Source organism: Mirounga angustirostris, unplaced genomic scaffold (genome assembly GCF_029215605.1).
Source record: "Mirounga angustirostris isolate CCGP_5_RB_7025 unplaced genomic scaffold, mMirAng1.0.hap1 SCAF_13, whole genome shotgun sequence".
In the NCBI taxonomy this organism is placed as follows: domain Eukaryota; kingdom Metazoa; phylum Chordata; class Mammalia; order Carnivora; family Phocidae; genus Mirounga; species Mirounga angustirostris.
In genome coordinates this window covers 90742707-90769631 of record NW_026991721.1, presented here as the reverse complement: position 1 = coordinate 90769631, position 26925 = coordinate 90742707, and the positions used below count along the sequence as shown (strand labels likewise).

At 38.8% G+C, this 26925-nt stretch overlaps 1 protein-coding gene across 1 annotated transcript; it reads right to left on the bottom strand.

Annotated features, from left to right (window-relative positions):
- Window positions 1–1204: 1204 nt before the first annotated feature.
- Window positions 1205–2119, bottom strand: LOC123856756 (olfactory receptor 6X1). Its single transcript, XM_045892877.1, is given in 3 exon segments — window positions 1205–1559; window positions 1561–1957; window positions 1960–2119. Coding segments are annotated over 3 exon segments (912 nt in total).
- Window positions 2120–26925: the final 24806 nt, after the last annotated feature.

The following is a 26925-nucleotide window of genomic DNA, read 5'->3' as shown; positions in this document are numbered from 1 at the left end:
CAATAGTAAAAAGGATGTTAAGAAAAAAAAAAGAAGATAGTAGGAGGGGAAGAATGAAGGGGGGGAAATCGGAGGGGGAGACAAACCATGAGAGACAATGGACTCTGAAAAACAAACTGAGGGTTTTAGAGGGGAGGGGGGTGGGAGGATGGGTTAGCCTGGTGATGGGTATTGAGGAGGGCACATTCTGCATGGAGCACTGGGTGTTATGCACAAACAATGAATCATGGAACACTACATCAAAAACTAATGATGTAATGTATGGTGATTAACATAACAATAAAAGTTTAAAAAAAGGATTGCAATAATCCTTTTTAAAAAAAATCACAGTTTAATGGACTTTTAATGATAGACTTTTTTTGCTGTGGAAGAGGGGCACATATAATACTCATTTTTACAAACTGACTCACCTGCATCATCATTCTGTAAAAAACTTTTTCTGCCAAATGTCTTGCCTGAGAACATGGTTAAATGAATAGGTTTGTCATTGCCTTGAAGGACATTACATGATAACCTTACATTCAAGCCCTGTCAAAACTCAACTTGGGGTTGAGTTTTCCAGCAAGAAAACCTTCATAGTTCACTGGTTCTCAGACTTTTTGTTTCCTAGGCACCTGGCCTACCTAGAGTGAAGCATAGGAACTGGCTAAATCCAATATAGAAATTTTCACATGATGTCCTCAAGTTTTGGTATTATCTGGGAATAAACACGTTTAGGTGTATGTAGACATTTGTATTCTATTCAAATGAAAGTCCCACATTATCAAACAAAAACTTGGTTTATTTAAAATATTTTTGAAAGACCCATTAGAATTGATTAGGAGCCTACAGAGGACTTATACTGTGAAGAAACTAAGTACTGAGAAAATGCGTGGGATGTTTTATGCCATTGACAAGGAAATGAGGCAAGAAGAGTTATTATAAACAAAGAGGGAGACAGGATTCCTTACATTTCTTTTTAAGGCTACTGACAGTTGTCCTTGACTTTTGCGGTTTCTACTTGATGCATCTGAAGGTATTCTGGGATTTCCTTGTTGGAGAATGAGTTCATTTCTTTTGAAGGACTGATTCATTTATACATAACAAATTCTTATAGGAGACTTTAACCATCATAGTTTGCTTTTACATCTTTACCTTCTCCACAGTCCTCTTTCACATTTAATTTTTGTATCTGCCTTAAGTTCATTTTGATGTGTTGCATATTTTACTGTGGACGATGAGTCTTTGGACAAGCCCTTGCCTTCCTTAGGGCTGCTTTTACCTTCTTGTTTCTAATTGTATAAATGAAGGGATTCAGAAGAGGTGTGAGGATAGTATTTAGCACTAACACCACCTTATTAATCTTAAAGGAAGAGTGTGTTGTGGGTCTCAGGTACATGAACAAAATAGCACCATAGAGCAGGGAGACTACTGTCGGGTGAGAGGCACAGGTAGAGAAAGTCTTCTGTCGGCCAGTGGCTGAAGGAATCTGTAGGATCGTGGACAGGATATAAATATAAGAAATCATTGTGAAGAGGAGTGACCCTGGAATCACCAGGAGCTCCGGAATGCTTGTCTGCACAGGCTGCTTTCAAGATGGGACCAACATCACAGTAGAAATGATTGATGACATTGTTGCCACAGAAGGGCACCTGGATGAGCAGCAGCATCTGACCAAAGACAATGGTAAAGCCTAGCACCCAGGAACTGAGGGCAAGTCGCAGGCAGAGGTTGCTGGTCATAATGGTGGGGTAGTCAAGGGGCTTGCAGATGGCCAGGTAACGGTCAAAAGACATGATGGTGAGGATAAAGAACTCAGTGGTGCCCAGGAAAAAGTGGAAGAAGGCCTGCAATAGGCAGCAGGGGATGCAGATAGCTGTTCTTGCCACCACAAAAGTTTCCAGCAGTTTGGGGATGACTGTGGTGGTGTACCAGATCTCTAAGAAGGACAAGTTGCAGAGGAAGAAGTACATTGGTTTTGTAGCTTGGGCTCTGCCCAGACAATGGCAATTATGAGCCCATTGCCTGCAAGGGTTAATATGTAGATGAAAAAGATGACTATAAAGAGAGGGATCTGTAGTCCTTGGATATCAGGAAAGCCTAGGAGGATGAACTCTGTGATTGTCATGCCAGTCCTCATGTCCCTTGATACTCTAGAAAGACAAGCAAGAAAGTAGCTTCTTCAAATCTCATGCTCAAATACAGGTTGGACACAAAAAAAGGAGGATTCTGAGTCTATTTAAGGTCCATCAGGGCACTCCCCCTCCTTTGCATACACATATACACCCTCAGCACTCCTTCGTTACTCAGGATTGGGCTTGTCCTTTTGCCAGCTAAACCATCTTTTAATGGACTTTGAAAGTACTAAGTACACTTGATGAGTGGAAAAGTACTTTTCCATCCATACACAGCTATGAGAATGATCACTGCAACATGGTTTAATTGTCAATAATCCATATGATTTTTTAAAGTGTATACAATGGTATGTCTGCATAAACTGAGCTGTGGGTTCATAAGAAATAAGCCATACTCCCCTTTTATACTCTAATAAAAGAAATTCTTGATTTATATTACAAATATGTTTAAGAAAGCTGATTTTACAACCCCCCCCATCTGTCTGGGTGTATTTATACAACTAAAAATCATTGCTGTTATATATTAGCAGTGAAATACTAACTTAGATAATAGAACAGATGTTTTTCTCAAGAATCCACTTCCAAATACTAATTCAGACTCATAACAAAGGAGACTAAAAAACATTCAAATGAAATGAATAAAATTGCTAAGCAAGTAGGAAAATGTACTAAGCTTTAATTTAAAATGCCAAGACCAGCTGAATTAGTGCCTAATATGCAGATGTACCTAATCACTGTATACTGGGTAAAGATCCATAGACATGAAACTAAAAAGTAAAAAGTCTAGCAAATTCTTTTTTTTTTTTTTAAAGATTTTATTTATTTATTTGACAGAGAGAGACACAGCGAGAGAGGGAACACAAGCAGGCGGAGTGGAAGAGGGAGAAGCAGGCTTCCTGCTGAGCAGGGAGCCCGATGTGGGGCTCAATCCTAGGACCCTGGGATCATGACCTGAGCCGAAGGCAGATGCTTAACCAACTGAGCCACCCAGGCACCCTCTAGCAAATTCTTTAGATAACAAACTGGATCCTGGAAAGTACATCCCTACCAAAACCTTCCTTTGTGACTAAGTATCTTTCCATACCAAGCAAAGCATTCCTATTTGTATATGCAAATTCATAGGTTGAGAACTTTCAACTCTCTTAAAATTCACTGGAAAACAGTAACACTACTTCCTATCTTACTGAGGATATTCTTCCACATGGTTCTTCTTTGCAGTGGGTAAGGTAAATTGCTGTGAAATGAACTGCCCCACTTTCAAAGTATGGGAAAGTTCATTGATTTGTGGCTTCATTCTACCCCACATCAGAGAACTAGAATTCTCTGAGAGCGCAGAGGAGAAAAATGCTCCCATTTCCTCCCACCTCTTTTTTAGACCAGGAAAGGATTATTATTTTTTGCCTATTAAGTCAAAAGCTTCAGTTATTTCCCATGAGACTATAAGAGACAGAGAAGTATTTGAATTTGTACTAATGGTCAATATAACTGGCCATGAGCCTTGTCCCTCAAAATAGGGTAGATATAGATTTATCTTCATTCCCCACTCAGAAGGGAGTGGCAGTCTCTCCTGCTTAATACAAAATTTCTAAGGACTAAACGTTCCACAATTTGGAGAACTAGACCTATATATTCCTTAAGCATTTGTTGAGAGCTTCCTATGTTCCAAGTCCTCCTAGAGGACTAAGGAGCTTATCATTTAAATAGGGAGAAACCCAGTGAGTGATAGTGTAGATTTGTGCACAGATTGTTTTGGGAAAACCCAGAAAGACCCCTCACCCAGCTTGGGTAGGGGTTAGAGAAAGTTTTCCAGAGAAGGAGATGCCTAAGCTGAGTCTAGAGGCGTTCAATAGGAAAAGAGAGTGGGGTAGGGAGGGAAAATGCCTTCCAGACAAGGCCTGAAGTTTGTGAAATAGAACTAAAGCAGAGAATTCAGCTGGAGCTGGGAGTTGGGCCAGTCTAGGCACTTCTGATAAACTAACAGGTAGGGCAGGCCTCCTGGAAGTCAGTGTACATGATGGGTTCATGAGACTTTTGGAGGAGAGAATCTTGAGTCAGGGAGTTTGCAAACATGGGGCAAATTTGTGCATATGTGTATGTGTGGAAAATATGGTGTCACCTTCCTCCCCAACACACGTACACATTTATCTATGCTTCATGGAGGAAGGGACTGCTGGTGGTATCTGAATGGGCTCCTTTGAGATTCTGGTCACAGATAGCACTGCTATGTATCCAAGTGAGAAAGCAAGGCATAGACGAGGAGATACCGACCCTGCGTACTTTTGTAAGGACCATGACTTGGCTTTGGCACCATGAGGACCCAGGAGCTGCAGCAATGGCGTCTGCAGAAATGGTAGCAGTAGAAGTGGGCGTGCCTGGCGAGAGCAGTGGCCCGCAGGAGGGATGCAGAGCAAAAGAGAAGGGGCAGGAACCAGGCAGTAGCTGTCTGGACCGCCGACTAGATTGGGGCGTGAGCACATGTAAAGTTTTGTGAGATATCGAGGAAGGCCAGATGGTGTGAGTTAGCAGGTGAAAGCAATATTCAGAGAAAGACAGGAAAGTAATCCTAGGAAGCTAAGGGGATAGAGTTAAAATACTGGATTACTGGATTAAACATTGCAGTCGACATGTTTACCAGATTTAACTATATAGTCTAGACTCTATTTCTTTTCCTTTGGAGAAGTCATGACATATAGAGTCATATGGCATTCCTCCTCATTTCCCCGTAGCAATCAAGAGTTGTCCTGTTCATATTACCTCCTTACCTTCCAATCTGTTCCTTCCGTCTCTTCGAGGCTATTTTTGTGCATGCCATTATCTTTCATCGGGATCAAGACAGCCTCCTAACTGAACTCCCTGTCTCCTGACCTGTCATACTCTTTCCTACCCATGTTTCAAACTGTAGCTAGATCGGTCCTTTTCAAACACAATTCTGACCATGTCGCTCCTCGGAACCTTAAGGGTAGCACCCAGACTCCTTGGTGTGACATTCAAGGCATTGATGATCTGGTCTTACCTCACCCAATCTTCCAGCCTGCTCTGCCATTTTCCTTCCCCATTCTATGCTCTGTGCTTATTGAGTTACCCAAGTTTAGAGTTTGGCTAACTATCTGTAAATAGGATTTCCCTGGAATCACACTAATTTGTTTACATATTGCCTGTGGATGCTGTGGTGCTACAATCGCAGAGTTGAGAGTTACAGCAGAGACTATAGGACCCCCAACGCCTAAAATACCCATGATCAGGCCAGCCCTTTACAGCAACAGTTTGCTGACCCCTGCTCTGGTTCCCTGAAGGTGCCATCTTCTCTCTCATCACCTAATCACTTCGCGTGCTGTTAACTTGGCCTAGAATCCCCTCCCCCAATCTCTCCCACATTTGGCTAAATCCAGTCTGACTTCTAGACCCCAGCCGAGGAGCCATGTCACGGGAAGCGTTTCCCGACTTCTCATCTCCAGTCTATTTCCAGGGCTACTCCCAACTTCCTCCTCCCCCCATCCCCACCCCCACCCAACCCCCTGGGCATTTCCATATCTGAACGCTTACAACATTGTATTTACAGTTTGTTTGGCTTCCTCCACAAACTCTAAGGTCGTGAGGGCAGCAATAATATCTGTGGGGCCTAAGCATGGGCTTGGCATAAAATAAGTCCTCAAAAGAGATTTTTCTAAAGGATTATATAAATGGATATTTTGTTGACACTGTGTCCCCAGTTACCTAGGAATTTATATAGGCTGATACATGCATATGTTTATAAAATGCTACTGTTGGGCGCCTGGGTGGCTCAGTTGGTTAAGCGACTGCCTTCGGCTCAGGTCATGATCCTGGAGTCCCGGGATCGAGTCCCGCGTCGGGCTCCCTGCTCGGAGGGGAGTCTGCTTCTCCCTCTCCCGCTCCCCCCTCTTGTGCTCTTTCTCTCTCTCACTCTCTCTCTCAAATAAATAAATAAAATCTTTAAAAAAAAATGCTACTGTTATATTTCAAATGCTGGAGACATAACAGGGACTGTTTGCTAAATAATTTGTCTCCAAGTCCACGGCTGCTTCCAGCTTTTATGTAAATTTTGCCTCATGCAAACCTTTCTGCTCCATCTTTCCCTAATCAGGGCTTTGTGTTTCTTACTGTGTTCTGGTTATTATCCCAGATCTCCAGACTGCTCAGAGTACAGAGAGCTTTCTTAACCCACTTGATGCTCAATGGTTTGACAAGCATCCTTCATTTTTCTGAAACTTTTCATTATCTTAAAAGAAGAAAAAAAGCACAAAGATATTAACATATATCTTTTCCCAATCTGGGCTAAGCGCAATATGTCCCAAGCCTCATCTTTTGTTTGTTTGTTTGCTTATTCATTTTGTTTTTCTGAACTGTTGCTGGGGGACAATTTCAATTTTTCAAGACTTTGATCATGTAGTAAATTTGAAGATGCCCAATAGTGTACCACCTTCCAGCAGAGGCACCCGGATTATACCCTATAAATTCCACAAAGGGACATGCATCAAGAATCACTATTTGGGGGACTGTGCAAAACCGGAATGCAAATAAAGACAGCCAGTTTGAAATTCATCCCAAGGATTGATGGTTGCGGGTAAAATGCAGTGAATTAAGACTGCTTGCTTGTCCAAGTCCAGTCATGGTTATGACTTTTCTATATGAGACTGAGATGCATTAATTGGAATTTATTTCAAGGCTTCAAGGCATCAAGGCTAGCCATATCTATTCATTCTACAGAAGAGCAACAGTTTACCCAGAATAGTACTCTTTGCTCTCTCTTAGCAAAGCAATACTCAAGCACTAATGATTCCCAGGGAAACACTTCTGGTCCGGAGGCAGAGGCGTGTCCTTATCCACAGAGCCGACTGAAAGGAAAGGAAAGGTGCTTATAAAGGCACAGAATTGAAACAGAAAATTTCCTTTTTTGCACCAGGAAAATGAATCTCTCTTTCTAAAATTTAAGGTAAGTGTTGTTACGCATTGCTGAATTTCATTCATAAAGCTTTCAGGAAATAGCAAGATTGCTTCAGTATTTAAGAGAATTGTGTGGAAACTGATTAATAGATCAGTTCACACTAGGTCAAGATTTCTTCTCTCAGAATAGCAGTTTGTTAGTGGGGCACTTTCTTAGCTTCCTCTGGGACATCGGTCTCCATGGATGTGCTCCAGAGACTCCCAGGAGAAAACAAAGTCTCGCTAAAACTTTATTCGTAAGTCAAGGCGGGGCATTGGCAGTTTTCTAAATTCTAGTTGGGACCAGTCATCCCTCCACTCCTGAGATAATTAATCAAAATAGGAGAATCCATGATTTTGTGGGTTTTAGATCTTGAATTTCACAGTTTCTGCAAGAAGAAAAATCAGTGGTTTCTTAATAATTAAATGGGATCCTCTATTGAACTAAGTTGAATCAAGGGTAGGAAATTTGATTAATAATGTGACAAGTGACCAGGTATGCAGAAATCCAAGAGTGAATGGCATAGAATTGTACAACTTTTTTGGTGAACTATCTTATGGTGCTAAATGAAAAGATGGGGTTTTGAACTCTTGAGGGTCAACAGAGAGTTGATGGATATAGCAAGCATAACTCATTGTTGGGGGACACTCTGCAAAACGAGAAAATAGAGCTAGAGTTGTAATTTTAAAAAAACTTTAATGAGGTATAATTTTCATAGAATAAAATGCAGTCATTTTTAGCATACAGTTCAGTGGGTTTTGACAGATGTGTATACCCATGGAACCACCACTTCAATTAAGATTTCGAAGGTTCTCAGCACTCCAAAAAATTCCTTTGTGGCCACTTTCAGTTAGTCTTCCTCAACACCTTCCCTCCCACTCCAACAACCACTGACCTCATTTCTATGCCTGTAGATTAGTCTTGACTTCTGTATGATTTTATATGAGTGAAATCATACCATCTGTATACTCTTTTGTGTCTGGATGCTTTCATTTAGCAAAGAATTTTTGAGATTCAACCCTACTGTCAAATATAAAAAGTTCATTAATTCCTTCTGATTGCTGAGCAGTATTTGATAAGGTTCAGGGCAGGCTGCCTCAAAATATAACACTTTGGCATATTGATTATTTAAAATTAAAGTTACTTAAGAAAGTAACTTTAAGTTCAGAGTGCAGGAAGGACACTCTGAACTTCCTTTGTCTCCCTGAAAGCAGGAAATAAGTCTCCCATGTGAGGTATACCCTCCCTGAACCAGGAGGAAGAGAGACATCCTTATCACCAGAGATGGAGAATTTAGGGCCACGAAAGCTATAAAAACAATCCTTGTTACTTTACCAATTTACCTCCCCAAGTCCAAAATTCTCTGTCTTGTCAATTCCTCACAAATCTATTGTTTCTTTGTCTAAAAGATAAAAAAGCTGCCTGGTTTGGTCACTTTTTTTTGAATCTCGTATTTCTACGAGCTGCTGTACATACAAAATTAAAATTATTTTTTTCTAAAAAAAAATTTTTGTTTTTTTCTCCTCTTAATCTGTCTTATGTCAATTTAATTATTAGACCAGCCAAAGAAACTAGAAAGGGAGAGAGGGGAAGTTTTCCTTCCTTACACATTCCATATTCCATGAACATACCACACCTTGTTTATTCACTTAGTGGTTCATAAGTTATTGAGTTGGTTTCAGTTTTAATTATATGAATAAAGCTGTGCTGAATACTCATGCAGGAATCTTTTTGTGAGCCTATGTTTTTATTTATTTTAGATGAATAAATGTTAGCTGAATTTTCTGAGATGAGGTAAGTGTATGTTTAATTTTTTAAGAAAGAGCCAAATTGTTCTCTAGTGAGATTTCACCATTTTGCTGTCCCATCAACCAAACATACAGGAGTTCTAGTTGCTCCACATTTTACCAATATTTGTTACTATCAATTAAAAAAAGACATTATTGGGCGCCTGGGTGGCTCAGTTGGTTAAGCGACTGCCTTCGGCTCAGGTCATGATCCTGGAGTCCCGGGATCGAGTCCCTCATCGGGCTCCCTGCTCGGCAGGGAGTCTGCTTCTCCCTCTGACCCTCCTCCCTCTCATGCTCTCTGTCTCTCGTTCTGTCTCAAATAAATAAAAAAAATCTTAAAAAAAAAAAAAAGACATTATTGTAGGGGTAAGTAGGGTTTTCTCAATGTTAACTTAATTTGCATTTCTGTGATGACTAGTGATATTGAGCAAATTTTCATATGCTTATTGACTTCATATATTTATTGCTTGTGAAGAATTAATTAAAATATTTTATTCACTAAAAATTAGATTAATTTTCCTTTTATTATTGTCACAAAAGTTCTTTATTCTAGATATGAGTCCTTTGTGAGATAAAAAAAACAGAATATTTTTTCCCAATTTGTGGCTTACTAATAATTTTTTTTTTAAGATTTTATTTATTTAGGGGCGCCTGGGTGGCTCAGTCATTAAGCGTCTGCTTTCGGCTCAGGTCATGATCCCAGGGTCCTGGGATCGAGCCCCACATGGGGCTCCCTGCTCAGCAGAGAGCTTGCTTCTCCCTCTCCCTCTCCCTCTGCCTGCCTCTCTGCCTACTTGTGCTCTCTGTCAAACAAACAAACAAACAAAAAGATTTTATTTATTTATTTGACAGAGAGAGTGAGAGAGAGAGAGCACAAGCAGGGGAGCAGGAGAGGGAGAAGCAGGCTCCCTGCTGAGCAGGTAGCCTGATACAGGGCTTGATCCCAGGATCCTGGGATCATGACCTGAGCTGAAGGCAGATACTTAACAGACTGAGCTACCCAGGCACCCTAATAATTTTTTTTAAAGTAGGCTCCATGTCCAGTGTGGAGCCCAACATGGGGCTCAAACTTATGACCCTGAGATCAAGACCTGAGCTAAGATCAAGAGTTGGGTACTTAACCGACTGAACCACTGAGGCACCCTGATAATTTTTTAATAATATATTTTGATACACAAAAGTTTTAACTTTTTGAAATCTAATTTATTTTTTTCTTCTTATGTTTTTTTTTTTTTTTTTGCATCCTAAGAAATCTTTGCATACCCCAAGATTGCAAAGATTTTTCTGTGTTTTCTTTTAGATGTTGAACTGTATGATCCATTTTTAATTTTTTTAAAAGATTTTATTTGAGTGAGAGAGCACAAGCAGGGGGAGCAGCAGAGGGAGAGGGAGGAGCAGACTCCCTGCTGAGAAGGGAGCCCGAAGTGTGGCTCTATCCCAGGATCCTGGGATCATGACCTGAGTCAAAGGCAGATGTTTAACCAACTGAGCCACCCAGGTGCCCCATTTGAGTTAATTTTTTTTTTTTAAGATTTTATTTATTTGGGGCGCCTGGGTGGCTCAGATGGTTAAGCGTCTGCCTTCAGCTTGGGTCATGATCCCAGGGTCCTGGGATCGAGCCCCACATCAGGCTCCTGGCTCAGCAGGGAGTCTGCTTCTCCCTCTCCCTCTGCCTCTCCCACTGCTCATGCTCTCTCTCTCTCTGTATCTCTGTGTCTCAAATGAATAAATAAAATCTTTAAAAAAAAAAAGATTTTATTTATTTATTTGACAGAGAGCGAGCAGGAGAGCACAAGCAGGGGAGAGAGACAGAGGGAGAAGCAGGCCCTCCGCTGAGCAGGAAGTCCAATGCGAGGCTCTATCCCAGGACCCCGGGACCACGACCTGAGCCAAAGGCAGTCACTTAACCAACTGAGCCACCGTTTTAACTTTACTTGCAGTGAAGGTCTTGTAGCAAAAATTTCTGTTTTTGTTTGTGTGAAATTTATTTACATGCCCTTCATTTTGAAGGATATATTTACTGCATAAAGAATTCTAGGTAGTTTATTCCACTCCACCCCCAACCCCAAGCAGTTTAAAGATATTGTCCCATTTTCCTCTGACTTGCATGGTTCTCATGAGACATAAGCAATGTATTATGTATATTTCCATATTTATATAACATGTGTTGTGATGTGTGGGTGGGTATGGTGAATATTTAAATTTCTGATTGTCCTAACAATTTTTATCATTGATTTTTGGAAATTTAATTATGATACATGTAGGTGTAATTTTGTTTTGTTTGTCTTCCTTGGTATTTATCGAGCTTTGTGAACATGTAAATTTACATTTTCCATCCAATTTTCAAAAATTTTTGTCATTATGTCTTTGAATTTTTTCCTTCAAATATTTTTTCTACCCTCAACCCTTTTTTTTTTGTTCTCCAATTATACATACATTAGATTGTTGGGTGATGTCCCAAAAGCCACTGAAGCTCTATTTAGTTTGTTTTTAGTTTTTATTCCCCCTATGACATATAGTTTGGACAGCTTTTATACTTAGTCTTCATATTCTTTTATTGTGAAGTCTAAACAGCTATTGAACACATCCAGTAAAATTTTCACTTCAGCTCTATATGCTCTTCAGTTACATTTACTTATTTTTTAACCTTCCATTTTTTCCTCATTATGTTCACTTTAAAAAAATAATCTTACAACATATTACCATAGCTATTTCAAATTCTCTGCCTGGTAATTCTATCATCTCTGTTATTTCTGGGTGTGTTGCTATTGACTGATACTCCTTTTCATTTTGGATCACATTTCCTTTTTATTTTTGTCTAGTAAGTTTTGATTGGATGTTGGACATTATAAATGTTGTTGAATTCTGTGTCTTGTTTTCTTTCTTTAAAGAGTATTGTAGTTGGTACTGACAAGCTGTCAATTTATTTGTAAATTTACTTGATTATTTCAAGATTTTCTTTTGAAGCTTTGTTGGGTCACAGTGGAATAGACTTCATTTTAGAGCTGATTTTTCTCTGCTGCTCGACATATGGTTTCTAAGGCACTGGGTGGTCAATGAGGTCCGTCCGTTCTGGTTGCTTGGATCTCAAACATCTAACTGTCTGCAAGCTCTGTAGTTCAGCATTCACCTCCCCAGTAGTTGTTTTTTCTCTCATAGTTGTTCTTTGCCTGGGCTTGTGGAGTCTCAACCTGTGCATGCATGTACAGCTTATTATTTTCAGCTATAAACTAGAACACACTCCTTTGCAGATTTCTGGAGATTTTTCCTTTTTGTATTCTGCCCCTCAGTTGCTTTAGTCTCTTTGAACTCTGAACTCTGTCCCTCTACCTGCTGTGCCTAGCTTGGGTTTGCCCTCCAGTGTTGTCTAACAGACACCTCCAGGTAGAGAGCCCTGGCTATTTTAGGGTTCAACTAATTTGTTTCCCTTCTTTCTTGGATCTCCATCCTTGACTCCTTGTCCAGTGCCTGAAAATAGTTGTTTCATATATTTTGTCTAGTTTTTCTTATGTGTTTGCGGTTGGAAGGTTGGTCTAGTAGGATTACTTTGTCTGTTGTTTACTGGATTCTTCCAAAATAATGGAATGGAAATTTGAAAGTGCAGTGATACCCAAAAGATGATTTATTCATAATTGAAGAGACATGAGATAGTTCAAAAGCAAGGAAGGCAGCATGAGTAGGGGAACAGAGGCTGATCTTAGATAAGGAAGATTTTTCTCTAGCAGAGCTAAAAGATGAATCATATATCTGATATGTGTGTAGTTATTATTGTTAGTATTGGTTTTATTGTTAGTATTATTGATATTTTTTTCTTGTCATCTCTCAGAGCATCCTTCATCCAATATTCTACTTTCTTTGGCTACTGTGCCTCCCTCTCCCTCACCAAATTGACTCCTTTCTCCTCCCTTAGAAGGCACAATTCTCTGTTTTAAAGCAAAACAAAACAAAATTTTGACTGCCTAGCTGTCTTGGACTTATTTTATTGCAAAAAAAATTTTTTTTAAAGATTTTATTTATTTGACAGAGAGAGACACAGCGAGAGAGGGAACACAAGCAGGGCGAGTGGGAGAGGGAGAAGCAGGCTTTCCGCTGAGCAGAGAGCCCAATGCGGGGCTTGATCTCAGGACCCTGAGATCATGACCTGAACCAAAGGCAGACGCTTAATGACTGAGCCACCCAGGTGCCCCGCAAAACTTCTTAAATAATATGTAATCTCACCTCTGTTTCTTTGCCCATCTTTAGTTTCTACTTTATAATTTACTGAATTTATATACCTAAGATCATTCTTACATTTTTAAATTATCTTTCAAATCTGAAAGGATTTTCTTAGTGCATTTTTTTTTCTAAAACAATCTGTAATATTCAATACCACTGACACCTCCTTTTTGGAACCTCTCTTCTCTCCTGCCTTTTACGACTACATATTCTTGTCTTCTCTGTCTCCTTCTTCCTCCTCCCCCTTGTCTTTTATTCCTGAAGGAAAGATATCAGTTTTTCATAACTTATTCTTATTGGGGCCGGTCAGCCCCAATAACAACTAAAGTACATTCAGTTAGACATCTTGTTTAAATGAGAATTCTTTAGGTCCATGTGTGGAATAATATAATAACACCCTACTGAACTCATCTATATGTTTGGATTACACCAGCCTTTTGCCATATAATATTCAGCAAACTTCTCATCTGTCTTATAATATTTGGAAATTTAAATCAGATGTTAGATCATATATCTTGATGTGATTCAGGTCTGGGAGCTATAATGGGAAACAGTTCAAAGCCCAGTCAAAATTGGAATATTTATAAATATATTTGGAAGTTGAGATGGTCCCTGAATGAAGTGAATTATAGAGAAGCACTCTGTAAACTCTGAGGGGAAAAAAAATCACCTTATGTGAGAAATCTGGTAGGTTGGGTTGGCTTATCAGTGGGACAATTTTAGAGGAGACAGCCATGTTCCCAATACAGGACAAGCCATGCTTGTCCACTCTCGTGATCCAGTGATCTTTCCCCTGTCCCAGGGTGCTTGTTTGCTCTGGGAATGAGAAGACCAGGGTTAAATGAAGAACTTTGTTACAAGGGAGACAAATGGCTGTAGGAATTGTTTCTGGGAATATCCACCAGGCTGAGTCACTTGGATGTCATGACCCGAAATAACAGGACTAGAGACTTTTCTAGCAAGCACCAGAATATGTGGTGTAGGAATAAATAAAAAATAAAAAACAAGAGGCTTAATTCTCCCTGTTGAAAATAAGGGAATGGACTTCTCTCTTCTCCCTTTTATAGAGCATTTACTTTAGAGAATGTTGAATTATAATTTCTTTCTTTGTCTCTTTGAAATGTGTATAAATTTTTTTTAGAAGCTAAATAAGCCTCTTGTCAGCTTTATGACTCAGAAATGTCTTTCTCAAGGACCTGAGAACCATCTCTTTGAAATGTAAACAACAAGGGTAATAGTACTCTATCTCACAGTTTCTGTGGGAGGGTAGCTGCCTAACTTTCTTGGGTACCTTACTCCAAGTTACAAAACTATCTCCTGTCAAAAAGATATAAGAAGATTGTTCTTCCTCTGGGTAAGCCAATTAGCTAACACAGATGTCACTCCAATTACCAGATAAATCTAAGATAAACTCTGTGTTACAGATTGTGCTGTCAAGTCCTTTTACTTGAGGACTAGTTATTGTTTATTTTGAGAGTATGTATGTAATGGATTGTGTTTGCTTGGTTATATAAAAGGTTGAGATTTCTTTCTGTCTTTGTAAGATCTCAGTGGATTACCTGGGATATGCATCACATTCTGGTTTAATGCTTATTCAATAATAAAAGTATTTTCTTTCTCTACTGTCTTTGTGGAGAGGTTTTCTGGGTTGGAAGATTTTGATTTTAATTATATATCCCCAACAGTGGTGATGGAGGAGAAACAAGATTTAAAATGTTCAGAACCAGAAGTGCACAGAACAAGAAGCAAGTCTGTGAAAGATTCTTCCTATTATTGGTCATATGAAACTGTAAGCAAACAGTTTCATTAATACCTACTCAAGCAGCAATTCTCTACTGTCAGGTGTATACTCTGTAATGCACATAAACAAATGCACTATAGAGGTTTATCATAAATTTGACAAAACTGTATACATTTATCTATTAGAAATAATTATTGTGAAGCTAAAAGTGACTTCTCTAACATAAATTAAAAACACTTCAGTTAACCGTGTTAGAGAACATCTAAATTAACTTTACATTTTCTTTATAGGAAATGATATTACAAAATCATTATTGTATGATCAAAGATATGCTAAAAATAGTTTAATATTTACTTTAATAAACTAAAAAACCAGGAACTTCCACTAATAAGAGAAGCATCAGCAAATAAAATATTGTGTCATTTTCTGGATTGTGTGATATTTATAGTATTTTGTTGCTTTTTACAATTGCAATTTAAAATATATTTAAAATACATATTAATTTTGCACCTAATCTGTATTTTCAATTAGTGTTCTTTTTCTTAGAGATGGCCTCCCCAGTGTATATGCTTTGGCTACCATAAGTCTGGATCCATTATCACAAACATTAAAAAGATTAAACCATCAGCTACCAGGAAAAGGGCTTATGTTAGGGTGTTCTCTGAGTGGGCAGCCATCATTAAAAAAATAAAAATTTAAAAAATTAAAAAAAAAATCTTGGTTCTTCCTGGCTCTCAAAACATGAACAGCCACCTTTTGTTTCAAACTCAGGGGCCTCAGAATGGCTGTTGAAATTTCTGGGTTTTGAAAAAAATTTACTAGGTACAAAAATGAGAAATAGTATATAAATTCAGAAGAGTGTTAGGAAATTTTACAAGTCATATCAGGTTATCACCACATTTACAGATTTAAAACATTATTCTGATGTGTCAGTTTTCTGTTTTTGAAAGCATCAGCTGAGATTACAAATTCAAGTACGAAATCTGTGGTTGACTCAAGTCAGAACGAAGTATGAATTTCTCAAAGTAAAAAAGATGAAGGGAGTGCCTGGGTGGCTCAGTCAGTTGGTTACGTATCTGACTCTTGATTTCGGCTCAGGTCATGATCTCAAGGTCCTGAGATTGAGTCCTGTATCAGGCTCCACACTGGGTGTAGACCCCGCTTAAGATTCTTTCTCACCCTCTGCCCCTACCGACCTATGTGCACACATGCATGCTTTCTCTCTCTTAAAAAAAAAAGATGAAGAATATTTTTTAAATTATAAAAAAATAAAATAAAAAATAAAGATAATAATAATCAAGGCAAATATTTGCATAGTGTTTACTGTGTGCCAGGTACCATTCTAAGTGCTCTTACGAGTATTGAGTCTTTGTCATCTTTACAACAACCCTGTGCAGTAACATGACTATTATTATTTCTATTTTATAGATGATGAAACTGGGACACAGAATGATCAAGTAACTTGACCAAGGCCATATAGGTAGTAAATGACAGATTTCAACCCAGCAAATATGGTTTCAGAGACTGAGTTTGAGAAAAATAGCATTTTCGGAAGAAGAGGAAACATTATAAAAGTACAAAAGGAACCACAAAGTGTGCTATGATGTAGAAGGAAGTGTTGGGTCCAAATTCTTAGCTTCTGCATACCTCTTTGCCATAGCTAGATAATCCTCTTCAGATGCCATTCTTCTTTTCATTCCCATGATCAAAGACCAAAACTGACCTGCAGCAGAAGGTAAGCTCCTAAGATCAAGTGGTTCAGTTTCCAGTCTCAGTAAGCTCTGAAGACTGAGCTTTTGTCTGGATCCTGAGGTCCAGACTTTTTCTTCATTCCTCAACCTTCCATCAACCCAAAGTTAAATCTGTAATAACTGGGCTTTTCTTAGATCCCTTCCCAGAGTTGGAGTCTTGCTCCAGCACCATCCTGGTGGCTGGAACCTTTCCTCCTGGTTGGTTATCTACATGGAAGCTACATGCCTACCTGCTTGGGTCCTGAGTATTATCTGCCTCAGATCCTCTGTTATGGTCTATCTTCATCTCTTGGGGCCCTCTGAAATTTTATTTTGTTCCAGCTGTGATTCTTCCAAAAAATATGTTGACAACTTCACATTCTTCTCACACTATCCTTTCTGCTGTAAATAACCACAAATCACTACTATCCCCTGGGGTCTGTCAGAAAAAGTAAATAAAATAAATAATGAACTAGCACCTTGTCGTAAAACAGCTTAGAATCACAGTAATCTATATAAAGCAGACAAAACATTCATAACATTTATACACTGCTTTTTTAAAAAAAGATTTTATTTTCAATCTTCACACCCAGTGTGGGGCTCGAACTCACAACCCCAAGATCAAGAGTCACATGCTCCACTGAATGAGCCAGTCAGGTGCCCCCTTAGAGTGCTTTTAATTTCCCATTTTCCAAGTTATATAACTCTAGTTAATCTCACAACAACTTTGTGAGGTAAACAAGGCCCTAAGTGAATACTTTTATAAGAGAAATCTAGTGTGATTCTTTGATATGTAAACATTAGGAACAAATGATCTCTACATTTTTTTTAAAAAGATTTTATTTATTTATTTGAGAGAGAGAGAGAATAAGAGAGACCATGAGTGGGGTGAAGGGCAGAGGGAGAAGCAGACTCCCTGAGGAACAGGGAACCTGATGTGGGGCTTGATCCCAGGACCCTTAGATCATGACCTGAGCTGAAGGCCGATGCTTAACTGACTGAGCCACCCAGGCGTCCCCATCTTTGCATTTTTGTATTGAATCATCATTTCTTGTGGTTTGAATTTGCTTGTGCTGTAAGTTTGTGCACAGGTAGTCTTGGTCAAACTCAGTGTAAATGGTAGGAATTAGAATCCATAAACCTATAATGGTTGAGGATACCACTGTTTTCTATTGTAGAGATACCCAGGGATTACCTTACAGGAAGTCAGACTAGATGATAGAAGTTTAGCCGTAGCAAGGTGGTCACCTGTCCAAAATCATCTACCCCGTTATCTACCTGAAAATCACCATTGAAGAGTAATTATCTGAGTCTTCTATAGTCCCGCTTTAAACTCAAACATCCAAATCGGTAGGGTAACACTTAAAGTTATTCTTTGCAAATATATCAATGAGGATGTTCAGTGAGCTAAGGAAAATAGGCAAGTGGAGTTGATGACAGTGCAAGGTGAATCCGGGATCCAAAGAGTGATGGGAACATGAACTTCAAATAGTTTTAAAAATTGGGGGGAAATTTTTGAGGAACCACTCCTGGCTACACTATTTCTGATGCTATATTGCTGTTAGATAAGCAAGTATGTTGGGCTTCAGCCCTAACTTCCTAGAGAACCAACACCCAGCAGGTAAATTTCTTTACTTTTATTAGCTTCAAAGCCAATGTTTAACCACAATCGATGTCAATTTTACTATACATATAACATTTCTCTTTACTTCATCATTTACCTTTGGTACACCATATACTCCCTGTTTGAAATGTTCACCTTCCTCTTTGTCAAGCCATACCTCACCCCGACATGAAGTCTACGACGTATTTAAAGGCCCTACTCAATACTCACTTTCTTCACAAATTTCCCAAGTACACTATTTGTACATTAGTCCTCATGACTTATTAAATAGGCATAAAGATCTTCTAAGCCAAGTGTTTTGTGTGGTTGCAATCCTGGACAGACACAGGGCCATGGAAATGGTCACTAAAAACAACCATTTTTTGGTTGAACAAACATCTGCTCTACAACATCCTAAGCCCCTCTTACATTCCTTCCAAATATTTTCAGGCAAATAAATCCCTGACCCGACTATCCCTTCCAGGCCTCAAGATATAACAGAACATGCTTGCTTGATTTCTAGAGGGCACACGGAGATAGCTCAAGCTAAACCCTCAGAGTCGTCCCAAGAAAATAAAGACTAAGATAAGATAAAAAGAAAGGCCAGACCCTGCAGGGGGGATGTGGAGGACGTGTGGTGGTAGAAGTGTATGTAAGTGTAAGGAAAAATTCTTCCCACAGCAGGGACAAGTCCTCCGCATCCCCAGTTCTCCTCAGGTCCTTCTCCTCATGTCCTTCCCCTCCCCAAAGGGACAGCCCTTTGCATTACTCCACAGAATGCTTCACATTATAATCTTGACATTTAATTTGTTAATTTGCAAACAAATGAATGTGGGAGCAAAATGATTTACATGACAGAAGAATTCAGCCTCTTATGTTCAGCTTTTTTTCAAGCAAAGGAAAAAGAAGTTAGAATGACCTGGGAAATCTATCTTTCCTGAAAGTCTTCCTTGTTATATCTTTATAGGAAATATCTGCCTCGTACACTTATTCTGGCTCATTTAACCCTTTTCTATTTTCTTGTTTTCAAGGGCTGTGGGAATGAAACCACTACCTTCCCTGTTCAACTAGGGGTGATGGTGCACAGTGCCCCCATGGTTAAGAGTGACATCAGTAACACTACCACCACCATCTTGTGCTGAGACAAAGCGTCCCCAGACCCCCAAGAAAACAAACAAGGTCATCCTGTGTGGTTCTAGTTCCTAAAATAAATGAAACCTTGAGCAATTCCTATAAATTACTGACTCTCTAATAAAACAACCTTGCTCTTAGTCTTTGCAATGTTGTTATGTAAAGATATGTAATGCCATTCTGTGGATATAACAATTCTTTTTTTTTTTTTTAAAGATTTTATTTATTTATTTGAGACAGAGAGAATGAGAGAGAGAGAGAGCGCACATGAGAGGGGGGAGGGTCAGAGGCAGAAGTAGGCTCCCTGCCGAGCAGGGAGCCCGATGTGGGACTCGATCCAGGGACTCCAGGACCATGACCTGAGCCGAAGGCAGTCGCTTAACCAACTGAGCCACCCAGGCGCCCTATAACAATTCTTTATACACACACGATGTGGTTTTGGAATATAAGTGAGGTTCGGTGGGGTGGAGTCCGGTGCCGACAAGAAAGAACTCTTGAGACGTCTTTGGTGCAAAATGGTGGTTTATTAAAGCACGGGGACAGGACCCACGGGCAGAAAGAGCTGCTGTCCCGGAGTTGTGAGGGGTGGCTGATTATATACTACGGGGTTAGGGGAGGTAAGGAAAAGGGAGGTTTCAAAAGAACTCTCATATGCTAAGGAGGACCTACAGGATACCAAAGGCCTTGCCATTGTCAAGTTAAGTTTGTTTTTCCCTCTAGTAAGGCATTAATAGTTAAGATAGCTGGGAGCTGCCTGGAGGAACATTGCACTTTGCCCACTTCAAGTATCTGTCAATGGACTGCAGATTATAAAGACACTTAATTGTATCTACGTTTCCTTCTGGAAGCAAGGCCATTGATAGCAATGCTTTGTTCTTATAAATTGCTAAGACTTGTAAACCGAGGGAGACTTGTGTCTTGCAGGATTGTGATCTTTGTAAATTAACTATTTGTTTTTCCTTTAGGGCAGCCAGGAATGCCTGAGGAAGGTCACATATATCCCATGGAGGGGGGTTGTGGGGTGTTAGCTTCTGCCTGTCCTTACCTAGCCTTCTGCTCCCTCATCAAAAACTATCTTCAGTATTCTTGAGTCTTCTCACTTCCATCCTTCCTACTTTTATTGAGCACCTATTAGATGCTATACACCACTGTTAATAATCAAAATTCAACCAAGCAAATTTAAAGATCTTTATTAAGGAATTCATGATTCAGGGAGCACTCCATCTAGCAAGTAGAGAGAAGCTCTGAGTTGTACAAAATGGAGGGTTTTTATATGAAAGAAGGTGGGACTAGAAGTTATTAGCAAAAGAAAAGAAAGGATTGTTTCAGGCTGAGACATCTTCTTTTGCTGAGGAAGGAAACAGCAGGGTTTTGATCATGCAGATTACTTCACTAGGGCCCATAAATTTCAGAGAGACTTTTAAAAGGTCACATTTCTGGGGTAGGCTAAAACTGTAATTCAGTCTTGGTTTGCTGTCATGGGGGTAAACATCTTCATTTTGGTTTTGGGGGTTTTGTTTTTGTTTTTTTCCTCCAACACTGTATTTGGGCAGATGTAAAGAATAAGAAGACCGTATGAGTAGGAAGTTTTTCTTTCTTCCTTCTTAGGTTCTTTGGCTGGTTTAATAATTAAAAATTGACATGAAACAGATTAACAGGAGAAAAACAAAAAAATATTTTTTTTTTTTGAGAGAGAGAGAGAGCACGTGAGCAGGAAGGGGCAGAGGGAATCTTAAGCAGGCTCCATGCCCAGCATGGAGCCCAACACAGGGCTCAGTCTTAGGACCCTGAGATAATGACCTGAGCCAAAATCAAGAGTTGGATGCTTAGCTGACTGAGCCATCTGGATATCCCAGGAGAAAAACAAATTTAAATCATATGTATGGAAGTGCATAGAAATATGAGACCAAAATAATAAATAAGTATCTAAAGCAGGCAGCTTTTATATCTTTTAGGCAAAGAAACAATACATTTGTGAGGAATTTACAAGACAAAGAAGTTTGGTCTTAGGCTAGTAAATTAGTAAAGTAACAAGGTTTGTTTATACAACCTTCCTGGCCCTAAATTCTGTCTTGGTGATAAGGATGTCTTTCTTCCTCCTGGTACAGGGAGGGTTCCTTTCACATGGGAGATTTATTTCCTGCATTCAGGGAGACAAAGGACAATGAGAGTGTTCTTTTTGCATTGGCTGTTTCTTATGTAACTTTAACTCAAAATGATATGCCTACGATGGCATATTTTGGGATGACCTTGTCCCCATCAAGATTAATTTACTAATTTGAGAAGCACAGATACAAACAAATAATTGCAAAACACAAATGCACAGGAAAGTCAAATGCAAATTGGGGTAGGACAACAAAAAAATAACCAATACCAGGTGGAAGTAAACCTAGAGTTATCAAGTCTAGCCCCTTTATTATACGAATAAAGAACCTGACCTCAGGGAGAGAAAGTGATTTTAGTCACCGTTGCACAGTGATTTAGTGGATAAACCTGGAGAGGACCCTGGTTTTCTGGAACTTTCCAGAACTCCCTCTACAATAGCCCTCATACTTTTGATTGCAGTGCATCCCTATAGGGCTCTACAGCTGGATACAAAGTTGTTGTTGGCTGTCTAATTCACAAACACACTTCTCTCTCTTTTTTTAAAAAAGATTTTATTTATTTATTTGACAGAGAGAGACACAGCAAGAGAGGGAACACAAGCAGGGGGAGTGGGAGAGGGAGAAGCAGGCTTCCCGCCGAGCAGGGAGCCCGATGCGGGGCTCGATCCCAGGACCCTGGGATCATGACCTGAGCCGAAGGCAGACGCTTAACGACTGAGCCACCCAGGCGCCACCCCCCCCACACTTCTTCTTCTTCTTTTTTTTTTAAGATTTTATTTATTTGACAGAGAGAGACACAGCGAGAGAGAGAACACAAGCAGGGGGCGCGAGAGAGGGAGAAGCAGGCCTCCTGCTGAGCAGGGAGCCCTATGCGGGGCTCAATCCCAGGACCCTGGGATCATGACCTGAGCCGAAGGCAGACGCTTAATGACTGAGCCACCCAGCCACACCCCCCCAGCACTTCTTGATGTTTTATTTTCCAATGGATTTGAACCCAAAAGGAATCACTTAGTAAAGAAATTAAAATCATTCATCTTTGGGTAAGAGAGGTAAAGTGCTGTTATATGCCTTTTCAATTTTACAATTATGTTTATGATGACAATGCATTAATTTACACTTAGAAAAAAGTTGAAAAAAAAAAGGGGGGGGAAAGTCAGCCTTACTTTGAAAATTTGCAGAACCGTTAAGAGAAAGGAATCACAAAATTGCATAGAGGCGAAGAGTAGCTGGTTTGGGGAAAGTAGAGAGGAGTGAAAACTGGTGGGAGAGATTTCAGATGACTTTGCGTTCTGGCAGGAGAGGAGTCACATCCTGAGAACTTGGCAGAAAGAGGCTTCCACCCTAGAAACTCCTGGGAATAGTTCTCCAACAGCTGCAGGCAGGCCTGCCTTAGCCAAGCTTGTCCAGCTTGTCTTGCAGTTGCAGACTCTGTGGGTGATGGGGTTCTGGAGGCCTGATTTCTTCAAATCTACATCTTCACGTCTTCCTTTAAGAGATCACACAAGATGTGACTGGGTTGTATTTCCCAGGAAATATAGTTGAACAAGCAATCATTTTGGAAGAGCATTTTTTACTTAAAACATAAACATTTCTTCCAATGTGTACTATAGGCAGCTATTAGGAAAGATTGAGAGGACTCTAGGCTCTTGTGAGAAAGGTGATGGACCCAAGAAGTTTATGGAAGATAAGATATGAGGCCTTGGGCAGAATAAATATTTTAATGACCACATAGTTTTATCAGGGGTCCCTCATGTTTATATTCAATTGAGTGTGTTTGCACTAATTTTAGACTGTAGTCAAGTTCAAAGGAAATATATTGGAGAAGGAAAAGAATTGGAGGGAGGGACTGGAATGGAAGGAAAGGACATCAATAGCAGGGCACCATAAAAGATGTTAATTAGTTTTTAGGTAGCAATTACCTTAAATTCCTCTATCCTCTACCTCCCCCCACCGAAAACACTTTATCATTCTGAAGTAGACAAATCTCACGTTAATTTTTATAATCACAAAGCAAGTCATGCAATGATTTAATGGCCAAAAATTTAAGAGAAAGGAGGGACTGGGAAAGAGAAGTGGGGCTTGTGGGCAGGTGTCTCTTTTCTTTAATGCACTTCTTTTTACTTTCTCATTATTTACAGAATAACTGAAATTCCCTTTGAAAATATTTTGATTCATCATATCTCATGGCATAAAAATGTCATATTTAGCAATGCAGTTATTTAAACAAATTTTAACAACTCAAAATAGTTTGGCATATTTATAATGAACACCCATCTCTATTGGAATTCAAATAAAACTGGGATAATTCTTACACATTCCAGAGGTCATTGAAATTCTGTATTATTTTTTGTTAGAAAAATCCTATTTCATGAAATAGAATAATTTTTGCTGATCTGTCTTTGAGGTCACTGATCCTTTATTTTACCATTCCATTCTACCATTAAACCCATCCAATGGCTTTTTCATTCCAGCCATTTTGCTTCAATTCTGGAGTTCCATTTTTTTCTTTTGAATATTCTCAGTCCTCTGCAGAGATTTCCCCCATCTGTTCACTGATTATGACCATATTTTTCTTTAAGTTAAAATACATTTTTTTTTTAAAGATTTTATTTATTTATTTATTTGACAGAGAGAGAGGAGAACAGCGAAAGAGGGAACACACGCAGGGGGAGTGGGAGAGGGAGAAACAGGCTTCCTGCCGAGCAGGGAGCCCGATGTGGGACTCGATCCCAGGACCCTGGGATCATGACCTGAGCTGAAGGCAGACGCTTAACGACTGAGCCACCCAGGCGCCCAAGTTAAAATACATTTTTAATATCTGTTTTAAAGCTATTGCTGAACTTCAGTGTTTGGGTCATCTATGCATCAGTTTCTATTGACTAATTTTTCTTTTGATTACAGGTCACACGTTTCACAGATTTAGAGAGTTTCGCTTGTATTGTTGCCATATATACTGGGGACTAGAGAATGATAATTTATAGAGACTCTGGGTTCTATAAGCTTTCTCCGAAGAGCATTTATATTCGGGAAGACAAATTATTGGTCAATCACTTTGAACCAGTGGAGATTTGTTTTTATACTTTTTAAAGGCTGGTTTGTTTTGGTTTTGCCTTTATTTTTAGAACAACTCCTTAGTCTTGAGCCACAGCTTTTAGTCCTCAGCAATTTCAGTGGAAACTCCAAGTTGTTTACCAATCCTTCTAAATTGATAGAATTCAAACTCCAAGCTTCCTTTCCTTTGTCCTGAGCAGGAACTGAAATTTCAGTTTCTTAACCTTCCAGATGTTGCTTTTCTCTGGGTTTCTTGAACATTTTAGGAGTTAGACAATGATTTTGGGGAAATTTATATGCATATTTTATGGCTTTGCTCTCTGTTGCGTTTACATTTTTATGCACTGTTTGTAAATGTGTCAGTTTCCCTGTAACCAGTGCCAATTCGGATGTTAACCGTCTTTTGAAATTTTTGCCAATTAGATATGCAGAGAAGTTATTGTTTCAATTGATATCTCCCTAATTAATAACTAAGGTGTCTATCTTTTCATATGTTTGTTGGTAATTTGCAAGTTCTCTTTTTGTGACTTGCTGGTTCATGTATCTAGGACATTTTTTTCCTATTAGGTTGTCCTTTATACGTAATTGATTTGTAGATGTCTTCAAAATATTAGTGATATTAACCATTTCCCATTATGAATGTTGCAAATATTTTCCCTACTCTATCATTTGTATTTTGACTTTGATTTTACTTTCTTTTATCATGCAGAAGTTTTACATTTTTAAGATGTTAATATGTGCTAGTCTCTATTTAGGTGCTGGTAATTCAGGGAAAAGAAAACAGTTAAAATTTTGGTTCTTATGTAATTTACAATCTGGTCAACACTTGGGCTGGTTTCTGGACTATATTCTGAAACCCTGATTAACTTTTTATTTTCTTATGGCAGTACATATATTTATATGTTCAAATACCTGTTCATAAGTGTTCTTGTAAAAAAAAAAAACATTTGGTAATTTTTACACTCATTAATTTTGTTCTTCTTTAAAAAATTAGTTATAAAGTGATTTAGGCATTCAGAGTGTACAGAAAATAATACAGAGACATATATATATACTGCTAATTATATATAATATTATTTATATGTTTAATATATATTAAACATTATTTATTATTATTAAACATTAAACATATATTAATATATAATAAATATTATTATATTATATATAATTAGCACCAAATTTAAGATGTTAATTTTTACTTTATTTGCTTTAGATATGTTTCTATTAAAAAGAACATTGCAGGGGCGCCTGGGTGGCTCAGTTGGTTAAGCGACTGCCTTCGGCTCAGGTCATGATCCTCAAGTCCCGGGATCGAGTCCCACATTGGGCTCCCTGCTCAGCGGGGGGTCTGCTTCTCCCTCTGACCCTCTTCCCTCTCGTGCTCTGTCTCTCATTTTCTCTCTCAAATAAATAAATAAAAAAAATCTAAAAAAAAAAAAAAGAACATTGCAGGTAATGCTAAAACACCACTCTTTTCTCTTCCTGCTTCTCTTGCTAGAGGAACTACTTCCCCAAAGTTGAAGGGTATTGATCCCATACATGTTTTTACATTTTTTGTAGATATTTAATATCCATAAATAATATACAGTGTTGTTTTATATGTTTAAAATGTAAATAAATGATATTTTAGTACAACTGTTATTTTATACCTTGCCTTTTTCTACTCAGTAATTTGCTTTTTAGATTTGTCCAAGTTGACACATAACAATTTGAATTCATTCTTGTTAACTATTGCATAATATTTCATGTAAGTGTAAACTAGAGTTGATTCACTTGATTCCTGTAAACTAGAGTTGATTCACTTGATTCCTGCTGAACGGATAATATTTTCAATTTTTCAAAATTATAACTCATGTTATAATGAAAATTATTGTATCCATTTTCTTGCCCATGCTTTGTGCAGTGTTTGTATAGGTAATATATCTCTTGAGTGAATTTGTCTGATCTTAGGTAGCTATATACTGAAGGTTTATTCCTGCCCCTGCATCCATATGTTGAAATCCAAACCCCCAATGTGATGGTATTAGGAGATGAGAACTTTGGGAGGTGGTTAGGTCATGAGGGCGGAGCCCTCATGAATGGGATTAGTGCCCTTGTAAAGGAGACCCCAGAGAGTTTCCTTACTCCTTGTGCCATGTGAGGACACAGCAAGAAGACTGCTGTTTATGAACCAGGAAGTGGGCTCTCATCAGACAGTGAATCTGATGGCACCTTGATCTTAGACTTTATATCCTTCAGAACTGTGAGAAAGAAATATTTTTGTTTTTTTTTTAAGTCTGTGGTATTCTGCTACAGCAGCCCAAATGGATGAAGACATTGATACTCACTTTCCCCTTATTACTATTGAATTTAACATCTTTCATGCATCTTTTGTCTCTATTTTGTTCTATAAGATTTGCCTATTTTTCTGACATCATTCAACCATTTAGAAAAATTAATTCTTTGTATAATCTGTATACAAATTACTTCTGGTGTTGCAAATATTATCTCCCTGTCTAAGCAT